General features: G+C 37.7%; 1 protein-coding gene across 1 annotated transcript; it reads left to right on the plus strand.

Moving 5' to 3' along the window:
- Positions 1–2,498, plus strand: LOC141711763 (aspartyl protease family protein 2-like). The gene has a single exon (XM_074514441.1). It carries the CDS (start codon positions 400–402, stop codon positions 2,011–2,013), a length of 1,614 nt encoding a protein of 537 aa, XP_074370542.1. The 5' UTR covers positions 1–399; the 3' UTR covers positions 2,014–2,498.
- The last annotated feature ends 22,140 nt before the right edge of the window (positions 2,499–24,638 follow it).

Raw genomic sequence — 24,638 nt, forward strand, 5'->3', positions numbered from 1 at the left:
TGGTCTGCTGGTCATGTTGATGCATACATAGGATTCAAAGTTTTTAAAAAAGTCATCTTCAAACATGTATAATCGGCAGACCCCAAAAATATAGTCACATTTACTTGTAGTATTACCAATCCTACATTTTCCTCAATTTCTTCATTCTCTAAAACCAAGACACCTCCATCAAAGGCACATTTGTCTCTTCACAATACTCGACACTTTTTTCTTGAACTAATTAATTAATCCCCCTTATTTGCAGCTAGCTCTCTGTTTTGTGTAGTATTTTCTTGTTTTATGAGCTACATTTTCTTCTCCCAATAAACCCCCCCACTTTTTCCTTTTCTTAACCCTCACTATTATTTCTATTCTTTTAACCTACTTCACAATATTTCATTCTCTCATGCTACCAAAACAATGGTGTTCAGATTTTTCTTCATTGCAATTTTATTTTGTTTTAGTAATAGTCTTGAGCTAGTTCATGCTCATAATCACAATGGCTCTCAGTTTACTGTCATGAAAATGCCTCAACATGCTAGTTTCAATGCTGTCACCTCTTCTCCAGGCTCTGCTTGTCACCAGGGAATGTTGAAAAACAAAACTCCACCAGAAGAAGATAATGATCAAGAAGATGATAGTAAAGGAAACAGGATAAACCCTGTTAAACTTCACCTGAAGCACCGGTCAGTTTACCGGGAAATCAAGATTAAAGAATCTGTGACTGAGTCAACGTTTAGAGACTTGAACAGGATTCAGACTCTGTCTACAAGGATCATGGAAAAGAAGAATCAGAACATGGTTTCAAGAATAAATAAAGAGGTTGTGGTGGAAACAAAGCCAATAATTTTGCAGGAAGATATCCCGGAAACTCGTAATTCTGGCCAGCTAATGGCAACTCTTGAGTCAGGGGTGAGTTTAGGTTCAGGGGAGTATTTCATTGATGTGTTTATTGGTAAGCCTCCTAAACATTTTTCTTTGATTCTTGATACTGGTAGTGATCTTAATTGGATTCAGTCTGTACCATGTTATGATTGTTTTGAACAAAATGGTCCTTATTATAATCCTAAAGATTCTGTTTCTTTCCGGAATATTAGCTGCCATGATCCTAGATGTCAACTTGTTTCGTCCCCTGATCCACCACAGGTTTGTAAGGATGAGAACCAAACATGTCCTTATTTTTATTGGTATGGGGATAGTTCTAATACTACTGGGGATTTTGCACTTGAGACCTTTACGGTTAATTTAACAACGGTTACAGGAGAATCTGAGTTTAAGGAGGTTGAGAATCTGATGTTTGGTTGTGGACATTGGAATAGAGGTTTGTTTCATGGAGCTGCGGGGTTATTAGGCCTTGGTAGAGGGCCTCTATCTTTTGCTTCTCAGCTACAATCTTTGTATGGTCACTCATTTTCGTATTGTCTTGTCGATAGAAATAGTGATCCGAGTGTTAGTAGCAAGTTGATTTTTGGCGAGGATAAGGATTTGTTAAGCCATAAGGAGTTGAATTTCACTTCATTAATTCCGGGAAAAGAAAATCCTGTTGATACATTTTATTATGTGGAAATTAAATCGATTTTAGTAGGCGGAGAAGTGTTGAAGATTCCAGCTGATACTTGGACTCTGACAGCTGATGCTGCTGGTGGAACGATAGTTGATTCGGGTACTACATTGAGTTATTTTTCCTATCCTGCTTATAAAGCAATCAAAGATGCATTCGTGAAGAAGGTGAAGAATTATCAAGTTATTGATGATTTTCCTATACTTCATCCTTGCTACAATGTATCAGGAGTGGAGGAGCTAGAGTTGCCAACATTCGGAATTCAATTTAGTGATGGGGCAGTGTGGAATTTCCCTGTGGAGAACTACTTCATCAGGCTTGATCCGGACGAGGTTGTTTGTTTAGCGATTCTGGGAACTCCTCGATCTGCAATGTCGATAATTGGGAACTATCAACAGCAGAATTTTCATATACTGTATGACACGAAAAACTCGAGACTAGGGTTTGCACCTAGAAGATGTGCTGATCTTTGATAAATATATATATAGATATTGTCTGGATAGCAATGTAGGTGGAAAGCTATATACATTTGGGTTTTAGTAGGTTGAATTAGCAAATTTTCCTTTTACCAAAAAGGAGGTAAAAACATATATACATGACACCCATTTTTAGTTTTGTTTTGTCACAGAAAAGCAACTTATTTCCAGTTACATTTGCTTGTTCATATTGGTGAATGTTTGAAGTTCTGTGCTCTGTAGGTTATTTGTTTGACCCACAGCACCACATGGCTACATCATACTTCATACAGTCAAATACGACCGGCGCTGAGGTCTTGATTTCTCTAAGAGAGTCGGGGCTTTAGATTCCTATGGCAGTTTAACTGTAAAAAAACTGGGTCAAACAAAAGTTAAATGTATAACTTATCTGCTAAAAAAAGTTTCAGGTGGGATCAGGGCTTTTTACATTAGTGTTCCTAGTTGTATGTGAAAGTGATATGCCAACGAAGCAACCGTCTTTGAATTATTATTTTCAGCAGTCCAAAAAGTTTTGATATAAACTTGTCTTTGAATGTTATTTTACCTGCTGCCACAAAACTTTATAAATATTATACTCCTTTTACATTAGAGTTTCGATCACTGGAGTACACAAATGTTGTTTGTCTATTATTATTTTAATTTATAGTATGTGCATTTAAAACTTAACTAATATATCCTTGGCCGCCAGAATATAGTATAACTATCAGATATAGCAGTATTATTTTAGCTGATGTAAGCATTTTCTAATTTTTAAAAAATTGATTGGTTGATTGATTATTCTTTCTCTTTATCAGTATGATATTGACATTGGTAAATTATTCACTCTGCACGCATTGCAATTTTATAATTTACAAGTAGGTGTGGCATCATTTTAAGATTATTATATATTCTTATTTGAATTATTCAGTTATGTTAATTATAAGCCCCTACTAATTAACCTGCCGTTACTTTTTTGCCAGGAGTGAACACGTATAAACATCGAATTCTTTTATTGCACTGCTGTATTTTTTTTATTTCTTATTTGTAATAACTTAAACTAAGATCTCATTTCTGTCGCAAACAATTTTATTTTCAAATTCTTAAATTCAGAAAATACCAAAGAACGATCTAAAGAGGGTCATAGCTTATTCAATACCGCTGGCAGGCCAGCTGGCCGTGAGCGCGCCAAACATGCCCTGTATATCCTGCAAAAGCAGAGTATGTGGAGGGTATGATGTACGCAGCTTTCCCCTTATTCAAAAGAACGAAGAGGCAATTTTTTGAAAGACCCCCGACTTATGAGTGAACATGTGTAAATATGGAATATAACTATTATTATGCCCAGATTCCTTCGGAAGCTTGAACAGGCTTCGGTGTCATGAAGGTGGCTTCGGCTGATACCTGAAAATGAAGAGAATGCGAGGGTTTGTACCCCCGATTCACCTCCGGTGTGAGAATAAAAATCTGAGTGTAAAGGTGTGGTAATAATACAAGAAAAGTAGAGTGTATGCGAGAATGTGTGTATCTTGTCTTACTTCACAAGGGTTTTTATATCCAATTTTCCATGAAGGCTCATCCGTTACTCATCATTAAGGAGGGAGTGAAAAGGGGGCGTTATGTCCCTTGTTCTTTCCAACGGTCTGGAAGAAGAGTGGGCCTTGGCCTGGGACTTCCGTGGGCCTTCGTCTCGCGGGCCTGAAGATCCTTCGGCCCAGTAGCTTAATCTCATGTTGGGCCTTCGTTCGATGGGCCCTATTAGGCCTATAACCAACAACTATAAAAACATATAATACGTAATACCGAATGGTGACTGTTTGTAGTTACTTTTATCCCACATAAAAATACTTTTGATATCTTCAACTCAATCTTACTTAAAGAACACACACAGAGCTTCTACTTTGTATTCAAATAACTCCATGTTCAAAAAAGACAAGACATTCAATCTACCAAAAAATGATTAGTGTCAATAATGTATGAAATCCAGAATACAATAATAATAGAATTAAGCACATTAATAGAATGAATAAACTGACACTATATGTTACTAACACTATATGCTACTAACACCTCAAAATACAAGATCCATTTATCTCATAAGTTAATCAACCACTCTAATTCGACGCCTCTGAGACCTTCTATCTAATACCATATCCCCCCGAAGGTTTAAAAAATGCAAATCTAGTAAAAGTAGGTTATCCCAAGTTCTTCTCGGTCTTCCTTTCCTTCTCGCTCCTGGCAACACTAAACTTTCAACTCTCCGCACTGGGTCCGACATACGTCTCCTCCGTACATGTCTAAACCATCGCAGTCTACTTTCCCTTGCTTTGTTTATTATATATGTAACTCAAAATTTCCTTTTGAAAAAACCAATCGGCAATCTATCTAACAAGGTGCGGCCACAAATCCAACGCAACATCTTCATTTCCGCTACCTCTAGTCGTTGTTCTTGGGCCTTCGTTACCACCCAACATTCCGCCCCATACAACAAAACTGGTCTAATCGCCATTCGATAAAATCTTCCTTTTAATTTTAAAGGAATCTTTTTATCACACAGTAATCCTGAAGCAGCCCTCCACTTTAACCATCCATATTGGATACGATGAGTAACATCGACATCTATATTACCATCTTTATGAATCACAGATACCAAATACTTAATACTTTCTTTCAGAACTAATAAATGCTCTACAATTCTAACATCGACCCCCTCTTCCTCTGGTTCGTTACTAAAATTACACCACATGTATTCAGTTTTTGAATGACTAACGCGCAAGCCCGAAGTCTCCAATGTAACTCTCCATTTTTCTAACTTCTCATTAATCTCCGACTTTGTCTCATTAATAATAACTATGTCATTCGCAAAAAGCATACACCACGGTACAACATCCTGAATTCCTCTAGTTAGTACATTCATAATTATTGCGAATAAAAATAGACTTAATGATGATCCTTGATTAAGTCCTATCTTGACCGAAAAATATTGAGTATCACCAACAGGAGTCCTGACACAAGTCATCACTTGAGAATACATTGCTTGAATTGCCCTCACATATATTCAGGACACACATTTACTCTCCAAACTTGTCCAGATTACGCTGCGCAGAATACTATCATGAGCTTTTTCCAAATCTATAAACACCATGTGCAGGTCCCTTCTACGTTCCCTATATTTCTCCATTAAAAGCCTCAGAAGATGAATCGACTCCGTTGTCGACCTTCCAGGCATGAAACCAAATTGATTTTCTAACACTGTAACCTTTTTTCTAAGTATAATTTCAATCACTCGCTCTCATAATTTCATAGTATGACTTAAAAGTTTAATACCATGAAAATTATTACAATTCTGAGCATCACCCTTATTCTTGTAAATTGGAATAACTATATTAAGCTTCCATTCATGTGGTATCTTACCAGTCCAAAAAATAAGATTGAAGAGTTGAGCCAACCACCGCTCACCCTCCTTACCTAAACACCACCATACCTTTATAGGTATTTCGTCTAGACCCGTGGCTTTAACTTTACCCATCTTCCTTAATGCCCACTCAATTTATTCACCATATATAGGTTGTATATTAGAATCGCAATGCGATTGACGAACTGTTTCCCACTCAATCTCCTCTCCACTTATACGAGACTCATTAAATAACTGTTTGAAATAGAGATACCATCTACATTTAATATAATCATCCTTAATTAACATGTGTGCATCTTCATCCTTAATAAATCTGACAAATCCCAAATCCCGTTGTCTCCTTTCTCGAGCCTTTTCTAGTTTATAAATTCCATTTGCTCCCTCATTTGTAGATAGGCCTGATAATTCCAGATCAGCCCCGGGTCTTCTCTTTGTTCTACCCGGACTCAACCTCCATTTGTGCGGAAATAGAAGTGTTTGTGGTATAGTTGTAGGCAGGGTTCCTGCAAAACAGAGCTGAAGGGGGGTGGCGTCTCCGCGGCACCTTTGGCGTGAGAATGAGAAGGGGTATCGGAGAAGAAAGGGTAAAATAGGAATTAAACAGATAAATAGTGGTGTGTGTATATGTGTGTAGATAGGAAAGATTCAGTAACCCCCAATACACCTTTTGATCAGCCTTTTATAGGCTTCCCATTAGGGTTTCAGGGTTTGTACCTTGGATTTGGGCCGTAGGTGAGTTTTGGATTGAGAGACGCATTGACGATTGTGATGGGAAAACGTGTCCCCGGATCCGGACCATTGGAAGGTTCTAAATCCATCCCTTCAGTTCTCTGTTAATTGGGACCTAGGCCTCTCTTTTTGAGCCTAGACTAATATGGGTTATCATTTTCCTTCTACTCCCTTATGCGGGTTTTCCAGATGGGGGAGTAAATTTATTTCCCTTATACTACTTAGAAGAAATATTTGGGGTTTGGGCTAGTTAGAAGAATTTTTTTGGGGTTTTTCTTTAGTTTGTTGCCCCCCAATCCCGGGGTCTTATGGATATGAGAATCCGGGGTTGACTTGGTTAGTCTTTTTGATTTGTGTCCAAGGTTGGGTTCCTTGAACTACTTGGAAGAAAAAATATGGATTTTTTCTTTGATTTGTTGCCCCCTAACCCCGGGGTTTTATGAATATGAGACTCCGGGGTTGACTTGGTTAGTCATGTTTTGATTTCAAATTTAATTTTTTGGAGAAGGGTGGGTAGATAATGATGGGATGTCCCTGATTTGACCGGACTCTGAAAAGTAACTGCGGAAATTCGGGTTGTCAGAAAGCTGTGGGAATTCTAAAAGATTTTCCAGCGTACACGTATATATATACACATTTGAGTACGCTAAACATTTCACTCCCCCCTTTTTGTTTCTTGAAAAGACGTGTCGTATCTTAATTACCGTGGGGTAATTATTGGCATGACAGATGGGCAATAACTGCTCCAACACTTACACTTTCAAGACGTGTGGTGAGTGGCCACGCAGCATTAATGTCGCCCCCCTAGCAAAAACTTTTCACCTTTCTCTATGCCCCTATAAATATCCCCTTTTCTTCTTTATTTTTCCTTTTACACGAACACAGAAGCGGGAGTATGCATAGAGAAAGTTTGTCAGCAATTTCTTGAAGCTATTTCTGTTCGAAGCCTCTAATTTCCTCCTGTTACTTGTAAGTCCCCTCTCTTTGTGTTTCTTTATTCTTCTTTGTTTTGCATGTTGCTATTTTGTGGTAGTTTTGCCTCGATATTGTAGTTTTTGTTCAAGTATTGTAGAGGGTTTTGAGATTTTGAGTCGATTTTGTATGGTTATGGGTTTGTATGGAGTTTTTGCGGTAGTTTTATGTTTGATTCACGTAGAGAACCTTGTTTTTGTACGATTTATTTGCGGTAAAAATGGGTTTTTGGTGGTGTAAAGTTAAGTTGAATCCGGGGTCTGTTCCTGGCTTGTGTTTTTGGTTATAGTTGCATGTATAATATGTAGATCTTATTTTTGATCTTTGATCTTCATAGAATATGTTTTCGAATCTCTCTTATTTTTTGTTTTTGTTTTTGTGTTTGGGTTTGGGTGTGGCATTGATTCCGGGGTGCGTATATATATATGTATGTGTGTGTGTAGTATATGCAAGGTAGGAGATTTAAGCAAACAACGAACCTTAAGAAGCGTAATCCAGATAGACCTAAATTTATAGGTGAAGTAGAACCTAGCTCCTCCTCTTCATCTTCCAGTAGTGATTACATAGAAATGCCTCCCCGCGCAGAGAGACCGGTCCAAGTGTTGGCCGAGATATTAATTTTGGGTCACGGGGGTACTCTGTCCAATGACGATGGGTCCTAGGAGGATATGGACCATTACTTTGTTCAGTATAAGAGAGACCTTAGGGCCCTGGGCTTTTATTATAGAGATTTATCTGAGGTTTATGGGGGGCCCGGAGGGCTCAGATGGAAGAGAGCCATACGACGAGGCGACCATGGACAGGCAGTTCTTTAATGCCTCGGGGACAAAATATGAATGTGACCCTGTGCATAAAGAGATCGAGGAGAAGTATACCGATGTCAAGGTAGATAGTGCACTTCGGCTCGCATTTAACCTCAGGGATGAGTATGAGTGGAGGTGGCTGGAGGCCCATGAGAGGGTTTATCACAGACCAGCGGGGGGTTATGTTGGGATACCCTTAGAGCATCTCCAGGGTATGCGCTTAGGCCTGCATCAGTTCACCAAATCCATTTGCTGGGATGTGTATGGGATTCCCTTCACTCAGTTAGCTTGGGCTTTTATTGTTATCTGGGGGATAAACTTAATGTTGAATTGATTTAACTCTATTGCCCAGTTGACCAACCTCCCAGATGTGTCTGGTTTGTGGATGATTCTCCGAAGTGGCTGATCTGTGATTACCTTGATTTCCCGGCCTTGGAAATATTGTCGTAGCTTCCTTCTCGAGTGTACAAGAGCTTGGGAAAATTTTTCCAAGTTTGGTTACCGGGTTTCTGCGTCTTCGAGGACCTGACTTACATAATATATCGAGCTCTGGGTCCCTTTTTCTTCCCGAACAAGGGCTGAAGAGACTGCTCTTGGTCCAGCTGTGATGAGGGATAGGGGCTCTCCGGGCTTCGCCTTCGATAATATTGATGGATTCATCAGATGCTGCTTAACCTTTTCGAAAGCTGAGCTGCATTCCGGGGTCCATTCTATCAGCTTTTGGTTCCAGGCCCCTCTTAAAAACTCAAAGAAAGGTAGGCATCTTTCTACAAGTTTTGGGATAAACCTGTGAAGTGCTGCTAGGCATCCTGACAACTTTTGCATGTCTTTCTGGGTTTGGGGTATCGTCATTTCCATTATTGCCTTGATTTTTTCCGGGTTCGCTTCTATCCTGCCAACTTTTGAATGTCTTTTGAATGTTGTACTTTCTTAAGTTGTCGAAACATTCCCTAAGGTCCTTGATGTGATCCGGTATCGTGATTGATTTAGATATCATGTCACCAACATAGGATTCCATGTTCCTTCCCAGTTGGCTACTGAAAATGGTGTTCATCATCTTTTGATAGGTGGCCCAGCATTGATAAGGCCAAAAGGCATCATGATAAAGGCATATACAGCCCAGTGTGTAATGAAGATCGTCTTTGCGATGTCCTCCGGATTCATTTTGACTTGGTTATACCCATAAAAAGCATCCATAAAGCTTAGCATAACATGGCCTGGAGATGCATCAATCAGTTGGTCTATGTTGGGTAGTGGATAGGAGTCTTTGGAGGAGGCCGAATTTAGACTTGTATAATCCACGCACATTCTCCACTTTCCGCAGGGCTTCTTGACCAACACAACATTGGCAAGCCAATCCGAGTACTTAATTTCACAGATGATATCTGCCTTCAGCAATTTTTCCACCTCTTCATCATTTGCTTGTTGCCTTTTCGGGGCGAAGTTTCTTCATTTTTGCTTGATCGGTCTTCGTTTTGGATCCACATCCAGGCTGTGCATCACAACTGATTCGTCGATCCCGGGCATATCTTCCGGGGTCCAAGCAAAAATGTCGGCATATTCTTTCAGTAATTCGACGAACTCCTTTTGAAAGGACGTTTCCAGGCCTTTACTGATTTTAATCTTCTAGGTGGGGTTCCCGGGCTCGAGTTCTACCTTCATTGTCTGCTGGTCAGGCTTAACTTTTGTCTTTTCTTTGATTTCTACAAACTTCTGGATCCGGGCTTCAGCGTTGGTTACGATGTATCCCGAATCTTCGATCACATTGACATCCAACTTGGGCCTTTTACTAAGGTGTTCACGATGTTTCTTTCTGCTCTGCCCCTTGGGGAGGGGCATTATCTTCTTCCAGTTTTCTGGATCTATTTCTTCCATGATCAAGGCCTGACCATAGCACCTCCCTGCCATGTCCCTGTCACTCTTTAGTTCTCTTATACCTCCCGGGGTGGGAAATTTTAGCTTTAAATGAATCATCGACGGGATGGCCCGGAGCTTAGTAATTGTGGGCCTGTCGAGGATCATGTTGTATGACGACGCCGCACTTATAATGTAGAACTTCATGATATGAGAAACCTGTCGGGGTACGGTTTCAAAGTTTATGGGGAGATAAATAACTCCTCGGATCGGTATCATTGTATTTCCGAACCCATATAGGGGGTCCTCAAGGCAGGGGTCCATGCGTAAGTGGTGAGCTCCATCCTGTTAAGTGTGTGCTCGAATACCGTGTTAGCAGAAGAACCATTATCAACTAAGATTCTTTTTACCTCATTATCTACCACATCGAGAGCCACCACTAAAGCCTGATTGTGGTCTGGATTGAGTCCTTCGAAATCCGAATAAGAGAAGTATATTGGCTCATCCTCAAAAGTTTGGATCATCATCACATCATTGTCTATGTCCGGGCTCCATAGTGGAGAGACTATTCCGCTAAAGACAACGTTGACCACATTCTTGCTGCTTCTCGGGGCCTTTTCTTTGTCATTCAACTTTCTCTGAAGATACTGGTTCATGTTTCCTTTTTTGATTTGATCTTCAATGAACATTTTCAAAGAAGAAACAGTTCTATATTGTATGTCCATTATCTTCGTGGTATCCACAATGCTTGTCCCGGGCCCTGTTCTCCGGGGGGAGCAAGTAAGGTTTTCGGGGGATAATAAAAAGGTTTACCTTTAACCTCGCGCAAGATGTCAGCCCGGGGCCTGTTGAGGGGTGTCCACTCTGGCTTTGGCTTGGGCTCCCTTTTAGCTCTTGTTTTTTATTCATTTTTCTGGGGACCCGAATAACTGTCCTGGGGTGGGGTTCCCTGAGATTGTTGGATGTAGTTTGATTGCCTATCCAGCTTGAATCTCTTATCCTTCCTATACGATGAGCGACGTTCTGGGGATTCGTCGTCGTCTCCTCATGGATTCTCCTATTCATCTTCATTGACTTGAGAAAATCATTTTCTTTTATGAACTTGGAGGCCAACACATAGGCTGAGGCAAGGCTTTGAGGCTCTCTGTGAATTAAGTCCTTAACAAAGCCTTCACAAGAAACTGGGTGGAGATTTCTCCTGAAGATGTTAACGGCTTCTTTTTCTTCCAGGTTGGAGAGTTGGTTGACAGCTTCTTGAAATCTTTGATGAACTCGGGTAGGGACTCATTGCTCCTCTGTTGGATTGTTTCCAAATGACACATTTGCAGCTAATTCATTCGATTAGCCCGGAATATTTTTAAGAATATTTCTAAAAAATCCTTCCATGAATCCACACTCTGAGACGGGATTCGATTGAACCATTTCTGAGCTCCACCCTTCAGCATCGATGCAAAGAAACGACATCTTGTGAGATCATTGTAGTCATAGATGTTGGAGATTTGTTCAAAATAGTTCAAGTGTTGGTGAGACTGCGTAGCTATATGAACATTTACGTGATAACTCAACACGGTAATAACACTATAACATGATAGGTTAATAATACTACGTCTACACAAGAAAGCAGGAAGTATGAAGACAAGGCAAATACATAGAATCAGAAGATTATAAGAAAGCCTGAAGTCTGTCTACAGGTCACTGAAAGAAGTTCATTAATATGATCATGCCTCAGTGAAGAACAAAGGTTAAAGACTTTCAGGGTTTCAGAAATATTGAAGATTCAGTATACAAGTGCTACCGGAAGATTTCAGTGTATTGGCATTGATTGAAGATAGACAGTGTTCGAAGCATAGGAATCTGAAGAATTGAAGATAGGGTATAGACAGAGGTTAATAAAGACGTTGTCTAAAGTACTATGAAGGATTTCAGTGAAAGTACAGTTGTTTATTGACATTCAGTGTCTGAAGCAATAAAGTTGAGGCAATCTTAACAATGTAATCAAGGCTATAATACGAAGACCTGAATCGGGGTTAGTCGTCTGTGAACCAGACCAGTTGCACTAGGCGTCAACAGCTCGTGAAAGGAATCTGGGTATTATTTATAGAAGAATTGTTAAGTTGAGAAACGTACTTGGATTGAACGTTTATCTGTTAAAGTACGAGAAGTGGTGCACGGGGTATACTGCTCAACAGCTCAGGGGACTGGCGAAGTTCAAAGTTTAATTAGTAAATTAAATAAATTTATTTAAAGGACTTTAATATAATTTATTTAATAAACTTAAATTGATTTATCTTATAAACTTTAAGTAAGTTTATTTTATAAATCTAAATTAGTTTATTTATATAAGTTATATTTAAGTTTATTTTATAAATTAATTTTGTTACAATTTAAACTTAAAAAGAAAAAAAAAAAGAGAAAAACAAAAACAATAAAAAGAGAAAGAGAAAAAGAAAAGAAAAAAGAAAAGAAAGAGAAAAAGAAAAGAAAAGTAAAAGAAATAGAAAGAAAAGGAAAACAAAACGAAAAAGGAAAAAGAGAAAAAAAATGGGGAAAAGAAAATAATCAAAAGAAATCCAAACGTGTACATATTTTTTAGTTTGAGGTTTTGTTGATTAAGTACATTCATGTACTTGTTACATCAATCAAAGTTGTCGCCACAGGATTCTTCCCCCTCCCCCTTGTCGCCACAGAGCCTATTTGTTTGGTCAAGTAAAGTAGTGTAGTACTGTAGTCGCCACACAGAACCTGTGGCCACAAAAGCTTCTCTCTCCTCGGCCACACATTTTATTGGATAAAGTCTACACTTTGCAGTAGAAGATAAGAAGCCATTCATTTATTTATGTTCATCTTCTCTCCCAAGAGAGTTGTGAAAATGGCAGCATTGATTTACAGAGAAGCTCAAGCTTTTTGTATATCCGTTTAACTTCTCACCGGAGTAACGTTATAATGCCCGATTCAATTCTTGTATATTCTTACGAGCATTATAATCGTTATCCGGTAATTAAATCCTAGTACAAACAAAAGCTAGATTATTGTATAGGATTTGATTTATAAATCTTTGTAGAAGCTAGGAACTTTGTTGTTCTTAGATTGTATCCGGTTAATTTATTTACCGGAGTGTAGCAACACCCCTCAAGGATTTATATACGAATATATATTTCCCCGAATATCTTGTGTTCCTTGCTTTTATCGTTCCAAACACTATTTCTCTCAAGAACACGAAACTACTAACCGAGCACTAAATATTTTATCCGCTAAAGATTCGAAAGAATTTTTAATTTAGTGATTATCGTATTCAACCCCCTCTTCTACGATAATTCGGGACCTAACAATTGGTATCAGAGCTGACTGATTGATACACAAATCAGGATCCTTAAATAAATTTATTTTATTAATTTGAATTTACATTAATTTATTTTATAAATTTAATTTAGGAAATTTATTTTATAAATTTATTTTAAATGAGTTTATTATTTAAACTTGAATAAGTTTATGTTTTAAACTTAATTTAAATAAATGTATTTAATAAATTTGATTTAAATTAATTTATAATTTGAATTATAGTAAATAAGAATTTTTAGTTTAGATTTAGTTAAATTTATTCTCGATTTATTTAGCTGCCAGATTAATTTTCTCAGAAAATTTAGGCTGCCATTTTGTATGGTTATTGGCTGCCAATTATGGTACTCTTCGACAGCTTCAGTGTAGTGTGTTTTGGCACCTCCACATACAATCAGCCAGAGATGCAATCACGGGATTTGGTTGGTCACGGCTGCGTGCACATCACGCGCAGGAGGCTGATAACACAAGTCACGCACTTGTGGTACAACACGCGCCTGCAGAGTAAGTTGAGGTACAGTGACTGCTACGCGCGGAAATAATCAATCACAGCAGCTGCTGGTTACCGGCTTCACGCGCAAGTGCTTTGATTGATGCATGGGACCCGCCTAGTTGGTACATGCGGTAGAAGCAAAACTATCGCCACAGAAAAAGCAGGAGTATCAGCTTACTACTTGTGCTAAGGAATAATCTTCTAAGGCAGATACAAGGAGGAATTGTAGTCGCCATACAAATAGAAAATTCTAAGGCAATTATGTACACTCCTGGCACACTCAGTCACTATAGATGCGCAGGCTTCCTGTTTACTCGTCGCCACAACCTATCTGCATTCTAAGTCACCACACAAACTGATCGCCACAGCCAGTAGTTGCCATAGAGCTCTTAACTAATTTTTGTTATCTTAATTATTATTTTTAATTTATTTATTTTTCCATAAAATTTAAAATTCTTAAATTTAATTTTTTTTTTAAATAATAATTTACATTTTATTTAATTTTTAAGAAAATTTGAAATTCTTGAAAATTAGATTTTACGTAAATATTTATTTTTTGATTAATTTATTTTCTAAGAAAATTAAAATATTAGAAATTTAAATTTCTCTTAAATATTAAATTAAGGGTACTCAAGTATTGGTAGACTCAGGATTCCTCCGGACTTTTAAAGTGTATTTTAATCTTTCGAAGAAAACGAAGACCATGTGTTATTCAGACGGAAAATTCCCGAATACAGAAAATTTAGATAATGGTTTTCTTACTCCAACAAAACTGATTCCAAGACCTACAGACGAAAATTATGGATCTTCCTCAAAGGCTTACTTCATAGGATACCACTGAGTTTTCAGACGCAGGAATTGAATGAAATTTCTACGGGTACAATTTTTCTCGGAGATTTTAAGACAACTCTATGATTCCAGATTATACAGTCACATAGTGGTTTGTACCAATGCTACATTTATCAGGGAATCAATGAGATCAAATAGGTAGGAATTGTGGAGGTCAGAGAGAATAGTGGGGACATACAAATATCTCAGTTACATGCATTAAGATTGGAACCTCGGGACAGAATGTAAGAGTTACTGATAGCTGAATCAGAAGAAGCTCAGTTAGAAGTACTTGAGGGACTGGACGTCGGGGGAGTGTTTCACTTGTCATATAAGTTTAGTCACATCAGATTCACAAGGAGTACAGATTCAGTTCAAGAGGTGGTTAAAGACTATATCCAAGGATCAAGCTTATCTATTCTGAAGCAGAGATTCTTACAGATTCAGTTCAAGAGGTGGTTAAAGACTGAGAATGGGACATAAACAAGATTTGATAGCTACAGGTTTGACAAGCAATATGTGTCAAGTAACTATCAGGGGTTTTTTCTACAACGGAACAAGAAGCTTGACAAACAAGGATGAGTAGGGATTCAGTTGAAGAGTTGAGATAAAGGTGGAATGTTTTCTTAGGGAAGCAGCCAGTCAAAACTTATTGTGCACGGGAAAGAGTTGGGATGGATCAGATGACGAGAACAATGAATATCTTGCTTTCATAGCAATCTCTGAAGATGGTCCAACTCACATATCTCGGGTTTTAAATTCTTGAACCACTGCAATACTTTGCTCTCAATATTCAATGCATGATAAGATCTTAGTGTTTAAATGTTTAACACTCGTACAAGCATGGTAGATTTTAGATAATGCTGAACTAGTTCACTAGATTATTTTTCTGGTAACTAGGATTGATGTTTAACTTGTGCATGTTACTTTAGATGATCTTAAATATGTGTTTGAATATTTGTTGAACATGATTAATTGCTTTAGTGAGGTATATATTTTTTCAGCATATAAGACCTTTATTTATGCTTACTCTCTGTATCCTATTACAATAAGATTTATTCATTTGATCTGAATTATTTGTTAAGATATGTTAGTTAATAATTGGATTGAGATATCTAGATGAGATACATCAACAGGATTGGACTAGATAGAATTAGTGATTTATTTATTAATTCTGTTTGTTCCATATCATGCCTGTCTTGTTTAATTCTTATGTGTAATATTTCTGAATGAATGCCATGTATTATTAATACAATGCTTGCCTATTTTAATGCCATGAATGCATCTCTTAGTACTTGCATTAATTGTAGAAAAAGCATATTTAGGATTACAATAGGGCAAAGACTGCTAGTTGTCCTTATGTAAGGTTGGAATCATTTTTCTTCTATCCTAGAGATAATTTTGTCAAGATTATCAAAATGGAGAAAATGGTCAGTCAAAGATAAGAATTAGCATGATAAGGTTGCAGCTGTTGTTATCTCTGTTTATAATAAAATCTCTAATCCAACTGGACCCAAACTGATAAGTTGGGTACCAAGAACTGTTAATCCATTTGTGAGTGCAGGACGTAACAGGCCAATTGATTCATATGTATTCTTGGTAATTCATACTCAAGGCATATGATAAAAGAAAGAGCCTCACAATCAAATGTGATTAACAAAAGCTATTCTGTCAGTAATCTTTGGAGATAACAGCAAAGGTTTTCATTATGGGACAAGCTATACAGATAAAGGGATGTCATCATGGATTCAACAATTGATATCACTTATAACAACTAATCATTGGAGTCACTGATAACAGTTGAAGCAACTTCCTTGCTGGAGAATCAAGGCACAAATCCTCTTATCAGACAGTTCTGCATCAAAGGACAAAATGTCAATTTAATGAAGGATTAATGTCTCATCTGAAGCAGGAAGATTGAGAAGCTTGCTCTTGTTAGAGTAAGGAAAAGGATATGCTCGTAGCTAGACTGCAAACTCTAAAAAGGTGAAGTCAATGGTTTCTACTGTAAAGCTTTATCTGACAAAAGTTTAGTTATGGCAATGGAAGCTCTCACCCTTGAACATCAACACAAGGAACTCTTTTGTAAAAAGGGTTTAGTGAGAGGACTGCCTCATCTGGAATTCAGAAGACGATAAATGTGAGGCATGTCAGAAAGAGTCAAGGACAACATCACATCTAAGTAAAGACATATCTTAGTGATGGTGGTTGACTACTCTTATTAAACAAAGTTGTTATTCATACATTCTCAAGACAAGACATCACAGATGGTGATTGATCATATCAGGAGATCAAACTGGAAGCAACTCTAGAGACATATTCGGCACTGGGAACTCCGTGTCAGAATGGAGTGGTACAAATGAAGAACTAGAACTTGATTAAAGCTACAAGGGAAATATCAAGCTAATCAAGACTTTCTAAATACCAAAGGGCTGGAACAGTCAATACAGTTTGCAACAAGTAAGATCAAGCCTTGATCAGGATGAATACATGAAGACCATTAATGAGTTAATGGCCAACAGAAGCAAACACTGGATAACCTGAAAGTGTTTGGAGAGAATATTCTACAGAAGTAAACAATGAAATGTTTTCAGTTGTTTGAAGATCTTGACATTTACATTTAAGACTAGTTAGGATATTTTTCATGGCTACTCAGGGGAGTCTACAACCTACAGGGCATTTGTGGTTGATCAACAGAAGGTGATAGACAGTCAAAGTGCACAGTTCAACTACTCTATGCTCCAAGCTATTACAGGAGAAATTAATGGTATTGATGATTCATATCCAAGCAGGGGATTGGCAGGGTATAATACAACTCATTATTTCAATGAAGCTAGTCAACAAGGGTAAGGATTTTCAGGAAATCCCAGCAACAGCTTAGGGGGAGCAAAAGAAGGATCAATTAGTCAGACATAACACCATATTGAATATTAGAGGACACTAAAGAACATGTCTGCTGAGACAAAGGGTTTGATGTCTGTTAGTCCTTTAACAATGCAACAAGAATTACAGAAGGGGGGTTGAATGGAATTCTTGAAACTTTTTCACAAATAAAATTGATCTAACTTAAATATATATCAGTGTGAATTGATTTGCAGAGTGCGGAATAATAACTTGAAATGAATCAAAACACAAGTAATTAAAAACACAAGTCTTTAAAAACTTTCTGGTGGATTTGAATGTATCCACCAGAGATATATAATATATCAAGAGAACTCTGTGTAGCAATTAGCTCACAGCTGCTTACAAATTGTCAACAACTAAGATTGTAGAGAAATGCTAAGAATACAGCTTACAAATGTTTCTTTTGTTTTGCTTAGTTTTTTTGTTCTATTTGCTACTTCTAGGTTTATATATCACCAAGATTACAAAGCAATAAGACAAGATAATAAAACAAAAACTATCAAGTCTAATATTATGCTACTTCATTACTCTATTCCAGCATCGTTGAATATCTTCATAATAGCATAGAAATGGCAATGCTTCTTTGTTCTCTAAAACCCAGTTGAATAGGCTTCCACATTCCATTTGCATACACTCAACGCCTGTGACTGTGTTGTCGCTGTCAACAGATGTTTGAATTCTTTATCCGTCAGGTTTATGATCATCCGTCGAGTTCTTGATCATCCGTCGAGTTGTCTTGTTGATCATCTGTCGAGTGGCATTGTTGTTTATCCGTCGGGTAGCAATCCGGCACTTGACTTCATTTCATTTATGCAGAATTACAAGACATCATCTATGTACAATTAATCAACCTATTCTGCATATCTAGTTAAAGTCAACATGACTTGAGTACTACTACAGAATCTAAATAATGTGTATGCAGAAATGTGCTACAGACTTATTGTTACATAAGCTACTCACTCGATGGAAAATAAGTCATCATCCGTCGGGACTATATTGAGTTATCCGTCCGGACTATAATCCTTATCCGTCGAGTGCTACATTTTTTACTGAGTAAGATCTACCAAGGTGTTTTGTTAATGAAATCATCAAGTACACAACATATACACAACAATCTCCCCCAATTTATGTCTACTGGAATTGTAGCCATAAATTAAGAGAAACTTGATGATAACAAAACACCTTAAAAATATAATTTTGAAAGGTAGTAAATAGAACTGTAAAGTGCTTCATTTAACAAAATGTACAAAGTTTAGCTCACAGTCATTTTCAAGGTGCTCATCTAGCCTGAGCAGATTTATCTAGTTCCTTGAAGGTCTGGATCTCTTTCCAAGCTTTCTGTTATTTTCTTCAATCTGATTTTGGAGCTGTCTGTGGAATTCCAGTTCATCAGATTCTGAGAGATTTAGCTTTTCTTACATCTCCAAGAGAGTCTCATTACTAGAGATGCTCAATTGGTCTTCTAATCTGAAAAATCTTCTAACTCCTTTGTCATCCATGAACTCCATCAGTCAGTAGGGCCTTAGATGCACTCTTTTCCATGTGTAAGGAATAATTAGAGTCTTTGGGAGTGCATCTTTAGCTCTAATACTCCTCAGTTCTTTAATCTTCTTTAGAACCAGTCTTCTTGCAGTTACATTGAGCCCAAAGTTCTTCTTGAAAGATGAATAAACCTTTATCAGTACAGCTTGGCTTTCTTGAAGGATCCTGTGAAGCGGCCATTGAATCTCCTTTCCTCCCTTGTACTTGAAAACTAACCTTTCAGGTAGATTTTTGTATGCATCAATCCCTCTCACTTCTTCAAGTTCATCTAGATAGAGATTTAGATCAGAGAATTCCTTGATGTCACACAAGTACATGTAATCTCCCTTGTTGACTTTAGATTGAGCTTTAACTAGAGATTTGGATTTGAGAGGTGGCAACTTCACTTTCTTGACTGCTCTTGACTTTGTTCTCTTTGGCTTGTTAAGGATTGGCATATTGAAGTCAGGAATTGGTAGGCTCTCCCAGTCTATTGGTTCATCCTTAGGCACAATAGGTTCACCATGAATGTTCTTGTAAGGATCCACCACCTTGATGTCTTCAAATACCACAGAGGGTTTTGATGCTTGAGTTGTAGTTGGAGTGGATTCCTTGAGAAACTGATCCTCCAATTCCTTACCAACAAAGTTCAATTTTCTTTTGGTTCTTTTGTCCAATTCCTTGTATCTCTGAGATTTCTTCTGTTGTGATTCAACTTGCTTCTTTTGATCTTGAGATTCAGTGATTTCAGATGGCTGAGCAGGAATCTGTTGTGTTGGTTTCACAGCTTGTAGCTTGGCCAAGATAGCAGCTTGCTCTTTCTTTTACTTAGCCTTTTTGGCATTTAGAATAGCTTGCTTCTTTTCCTGCTTCAATCTTGCCTTTTCTTCTCTCTTTGCTTGAGCAAATTGAGGATGTCCAGCCACCACACAAATTTCTTTCCCATTCCTGAAAACTTTAGCAATTCTCCTTTTTAAGGCTGAATCAGTTGGATCCTTGTAGAATGCAATTAATCTTGACAAAAGCTTCTTCTCAGGCTTAGGTGTCTCACATACTGTATCCAAAGGGTTCTTTAATGATGATTTTGGATAGTTCACCCTTGGCTTCAGAATAATTTCAGCCTTTGGAGATTTGATGCAAGATGGCTGTCCTCTTTCCAGATAGTTCATGCTCATTTCATTTACAGAGATCTGCTTGACTTGAGAGTGATGAATGGCTGAATTTACTGGCTCCTTTACTAGCCCAAACTTCTTTTGTATTTCCTCATCAATTTTCTCCCAGTTGATTGGCTTCAACTGTTCCTTTTCAGCTTCTATTAAATTAGCTGTTGCTGCATTGATCAATACTGTCTGTTACTGGTGGCTTGGAAAAAGCAATTATAGGCATAATTACTTTACTGATTTGAATTTGAAGCTTCTCCCCCTCACTTGGTCCTTTCTCCCCCTTTTTGTTATCATCAAGTTGAGTAGAGGAGGAGGTTTGTGTAGCCACCAGTTTCTGAAGCAGGTCTGTTTGTTGAACTTGATGAAGATGAATGGCTGTTAGAGATGCTTCCATAGCTGACATTCTTGTACCTAAGGCATCTATCTTTGTGGCAAGATCAGAATTTTTCCTGAGTTGTCTCTTGATGTCAAGCATTGTAGCTTCTGGAAGCTTAGAGTCCATCTTGTCAGAAATAGCCTTTTTCATCTCATCAATATCACCCTTGATGGTGTTGACATCTCTAGCATGTTGGAAGTCTTGAATCTGTTGTAGTTGCAGAGAAGCAAGATGTGCTTGAAGGAGCTTCTTGGTGTTGGAATTTGTAGTGGTTTGAAGAGCAGAATTTGTCTGATTTATGAGTTGGATCAGGGTTGTCTTGAAGTAGTGTTCATCACAATGTTTTGAAAATGCCCATGATGACATGCCTGATCTTGAACTGGAACCTACTTCTCCCCTATGTCCAATGGTTCTTCTTCACTATCTCCACCTTCATCTCTAAAGAAATCTGCTGAACCACCAGTCTCATAATCAACATCACCAGCTATAGAGAGCAAAGTTGTGATGGCATCCTTAACTCTTATCATTGACTGAGTGGTATGCACAAAATTGAGCATCCTTTCTGCATTATCATTGCCCTGTTCAGCTAGAAGTTGATAAGCTGGAACAGGGTGAGTAAATGCCTCAGCATCAAGGGAGGTGGAATCTATAACAGCTTGAGATTGCTGAGATAGTCACTCCCTGTCTGCATCCTTGACATTCATTAACTCACTAGCAATGACATCCATCCTTATAGCTCATGTACCTGTATTTCTCTCTTGTTCTCCCTTTTGTTGCATCAGGGTCTCACCCTGGCTTCCCACCCTCACCTTCACCATCTAAGGTGGGACTTCTCTCACTCTCTTTTGCCAATCCTGAAGAAAGGGATTGCATATTTTCACTATTTTGCTCTCCTTTTTCCTGGGAGCAACCTAGACTCTCACTCATAACACTCTCTTCCCTCAATCCTAAGAGTGACTGTACAACCACTAAGTCTTCTGCACTAGAGATAATAGATGAAATTTGAAGTTGTGCAGAGACACCCGACGGATGAGGAATATCCATCGGTTTAGCAATTTGACTATCTGATGGATAAATGTTGTTAAGCTTATCCGTTGAGATACAATCACTACTCGACGGATGAGCAATATCCATCGAGAGAGTAGAAATGAATGAACTTGGAATTGAAACTATTGTGGACTCTGTGCTGATTCATGAGATTTTGGGCACATATGTTTCAATAGTTCCTGAAAGAATTGGCAAGTGAGCCAACAAATCATCCAAAAAATGATGCTCACTTGCAATAGATTTTGGCTTCCCTAACAAAGTTAAAGAAGGGGAATCAGGAATTGATTTGTTGATGATGTCCACATCCAGAGAGTTTGTGGGAGAATTTGGTGTTTGAGGTGCTTCTATTACTAATGATTTTGGCTGTGACTCCACATTTATTGGAGCCACATCAAGCTAAATTTGTGAAGGTGCAGTGACTGTGTCTTTAGCACCAGTTTGCACAGTGTGTGAACCCTGTGCATCCCCAAGGGTTTTGGATTTCTTCTTTCTGGCATAAGTTTGGGGTGAGCTAGTGTCCCTTACCCTTTTGGCCTGTGCTCTTGGCTGAGAGCTTTGTTCAATAGCCACATCCTTTTGGGAGGATGCAACTAGAAATGAGTTTTTATCCTTATTAATCACTGCAGTTTGTTGGAAAACTACAGTGTGGCTAGGCTGGGAACCACTCAACTCTCCATCCTTATTCTTAGGGTTTCTTTTATGTTCACCCTGTCCCTCACCTACCTTACCCACCTTCACACTCCCCTCTTTGGTTTTGGTAGATTTTGCAACTGGCATCTTTTGAGAGATACTAGATCGGGCTTTCTTTGATTTGGATTTTGAAATTTTTGATGATTTAGTAGCTTGGGTAGGCAACTATTGGGTCATTGACACAATTGTCATTGCTACACTAGAATTCAAAGAAATTTGTGAGGTTGGAATAGTAGAGACAGATGAACTTACCTCTCTTACTTGAGGTGCTTCCATTATAGGGAAATAGAAGAGTGGCACTTCTCTATGATGAATGACCCTGTTCAAATCTACAATAATTCTTCTCTCTTGAACCCAATAATCTAATTTGTTGTTTGGGTTCTCAAGTACAATTTCCTCAGAGAGGTGGTTAGCTAACATCATGAAAAATCTAGCATAAGAAACATTTTTACCCCTCTTATTTAACTCTCCTAATTTAAATCCCAACTCAAACAAAACAAGATCACTGAAATTAAAGAACTTATCTATAACTAGCATGTAAAGCATGTTAAACATGGAAATATTGACAGAATCAAAATTACTGATTTTACCAGAAAAGACCTTGGTCACTACATCACACATGAAACTCCATTCCTTCCTAAGACCCAATCTCCTAATGTCACTTTACTTAGAAGTAGAGAGAGCATAGTTCATGGAATTAAGCATATTAACTATATCAGTGTCTGTGTGTTGTAAGGTCACATTATTATCAGGAATCTTGAAACATGCTTTGATAACATCACTATTAATACAGAATTCCTTACCTTTAATGGTGAGTGTGATGGTCTTATTTATGGAGTTGTATGAGGCAGTAGTCCACATCTCTTCAACAACCTCACTGAAGATGGTGGGAGATTCTAGCATTGCATAGCTGAGTTTGCAGTTCTTCACAAAATCCATCATCTTGTGGTAGTCACTTGAATGTTGAATCCCCTTGATTACTAGAGCCGTGAAGTTGTTATTCTCATAGATGTATCCAGTTTATGACATGATCTTGACTACTGGTGCCATTGTTAGAGAGTGGAAATTGTAGAGATAGAGATGCTAATTGCTTTTGAGAAATAGAGAATTAGAGCAGATAATTTGAGAATGATAAAAGAAAAGCAATGGAAATGAAATAAGCTTTTATACTATCTCAAAAATAACTATCAAAAATATTAAAGTAAAATAAAGTAACCAATGAAAATTGCCTAAAATAGCCGTTTAAAAATAAACTGTAAAAATTCCATCAATTATCCGTAGTGTTATGCTTACAAATTGTAAGTATACTCGATGGATAATGTTCAGGAATTTAACGGCTAAGATTAAGACAATTCGACGGATGAGGATAAACTGTTATCCGTCGAGTCATAAAATATTCCATAAAAATAATTGATTTTTATTTACAAGCAATATTCCGACGGATGATCAAATTCGATGGATGATTAAACTCGATGGATAAAGATCATCCGTTGAGATGTAAATTTTGACTTAGCCAAAATTCCATCTTAGACTGAAAAATCAATTAAATTTCTGGCTGCACAGCAACCTGCAAATTATCTGAAAAGATTTAAGAATAATTAAGCATACCTAACTCGCTTACCAACCTTGAGAAGGTGGATTCATCAAGTGGCTTGGTAAAAATATCTGCAAGCTGCTTTTCACTTGGAACAAAATGTAGTTCCACAGTACCATTCATTACATGTTCCCTTATGAAGTGGTACTTGATGTCTATGTGCTTTGTCCTTAAATATTGTACTGGATTTTCAGTGATGGCAATTGAACTTGTGTTATCACAGAAAATAGGAATCCTCTCAACTTGCATACCATAGTCTAGCAATTGATTTTTTATCCATAAAATATGTGCACAGCAACTGCTAGCACCAATATATTCAGCTTCAGCTGTAGAGGTAGAAACTGAATCTTGCTTTTTACTGAACCAGGACACAAGCTTATTTCCTAGAACTTGACAGGTTCCTGTTGTACTTTTTCTATCAATTCTACAACCTGCATAATCTGCATCTGAATAACCAGTTAGATCAAAACCAGAATCTCTAGGGTACCAAATGCCAAGTTTTGGTGTTCCCTTGAGATATCTGAAAATTCTCTTAATAGCTACTAAGTGAGATTCTCTAGGATCAGCCTGAAATCTTGAACACAAACATGTAGCAAACATTATATCTGGCCTACTAGCTGTTAAGTACAGAAGTGAGCCAACCATGCCCCTATAACTTGAAATATCCACAGATTTTTCAGTAGTATTTAATTCAAGCTTAGTTGCAGTGGCCATGGGAGTTTTTACAGATGTGCAATCCATTAGATCAAACTTCTTTAAAAGATCATAAATGTATTTAGTTTGACTAATGAATATTCCATCACTAACTTTCTTAACTTGCAAACCAAGAAAGTAAGTTAGTTCTCCCATCATACTCATTTCATACTTACTCTGCATCAATTTGGCAAACTTTTTGCAAAGTTTTTCATCTTAGAGCCAAAA

This window comes from Apium graveolens, chromosome 3 (genome assembly GCF_009905375.1).
Source record: "Apium graveolens cultivar Ventura chromosome 3, ASM990537v1, whole genome shotgun sequence".
Taxonomy (NCBI): domain Eukaryota; kingdom Viridiplantae; phylum Streptophyta; class Magnoliopsida; order Apiales; family Apiaceae; genus Apium; species Apium graveolens.

Excerpts from the sequence above, each read along its gene's own strand:
- LOC141711763 (XM_074514441.1), top strand. The coding sequence starts at position 400 with ATGGTGTTCAGATTTTTCTTCATTGCAATTTTATTTTGTTTTAGTAAT.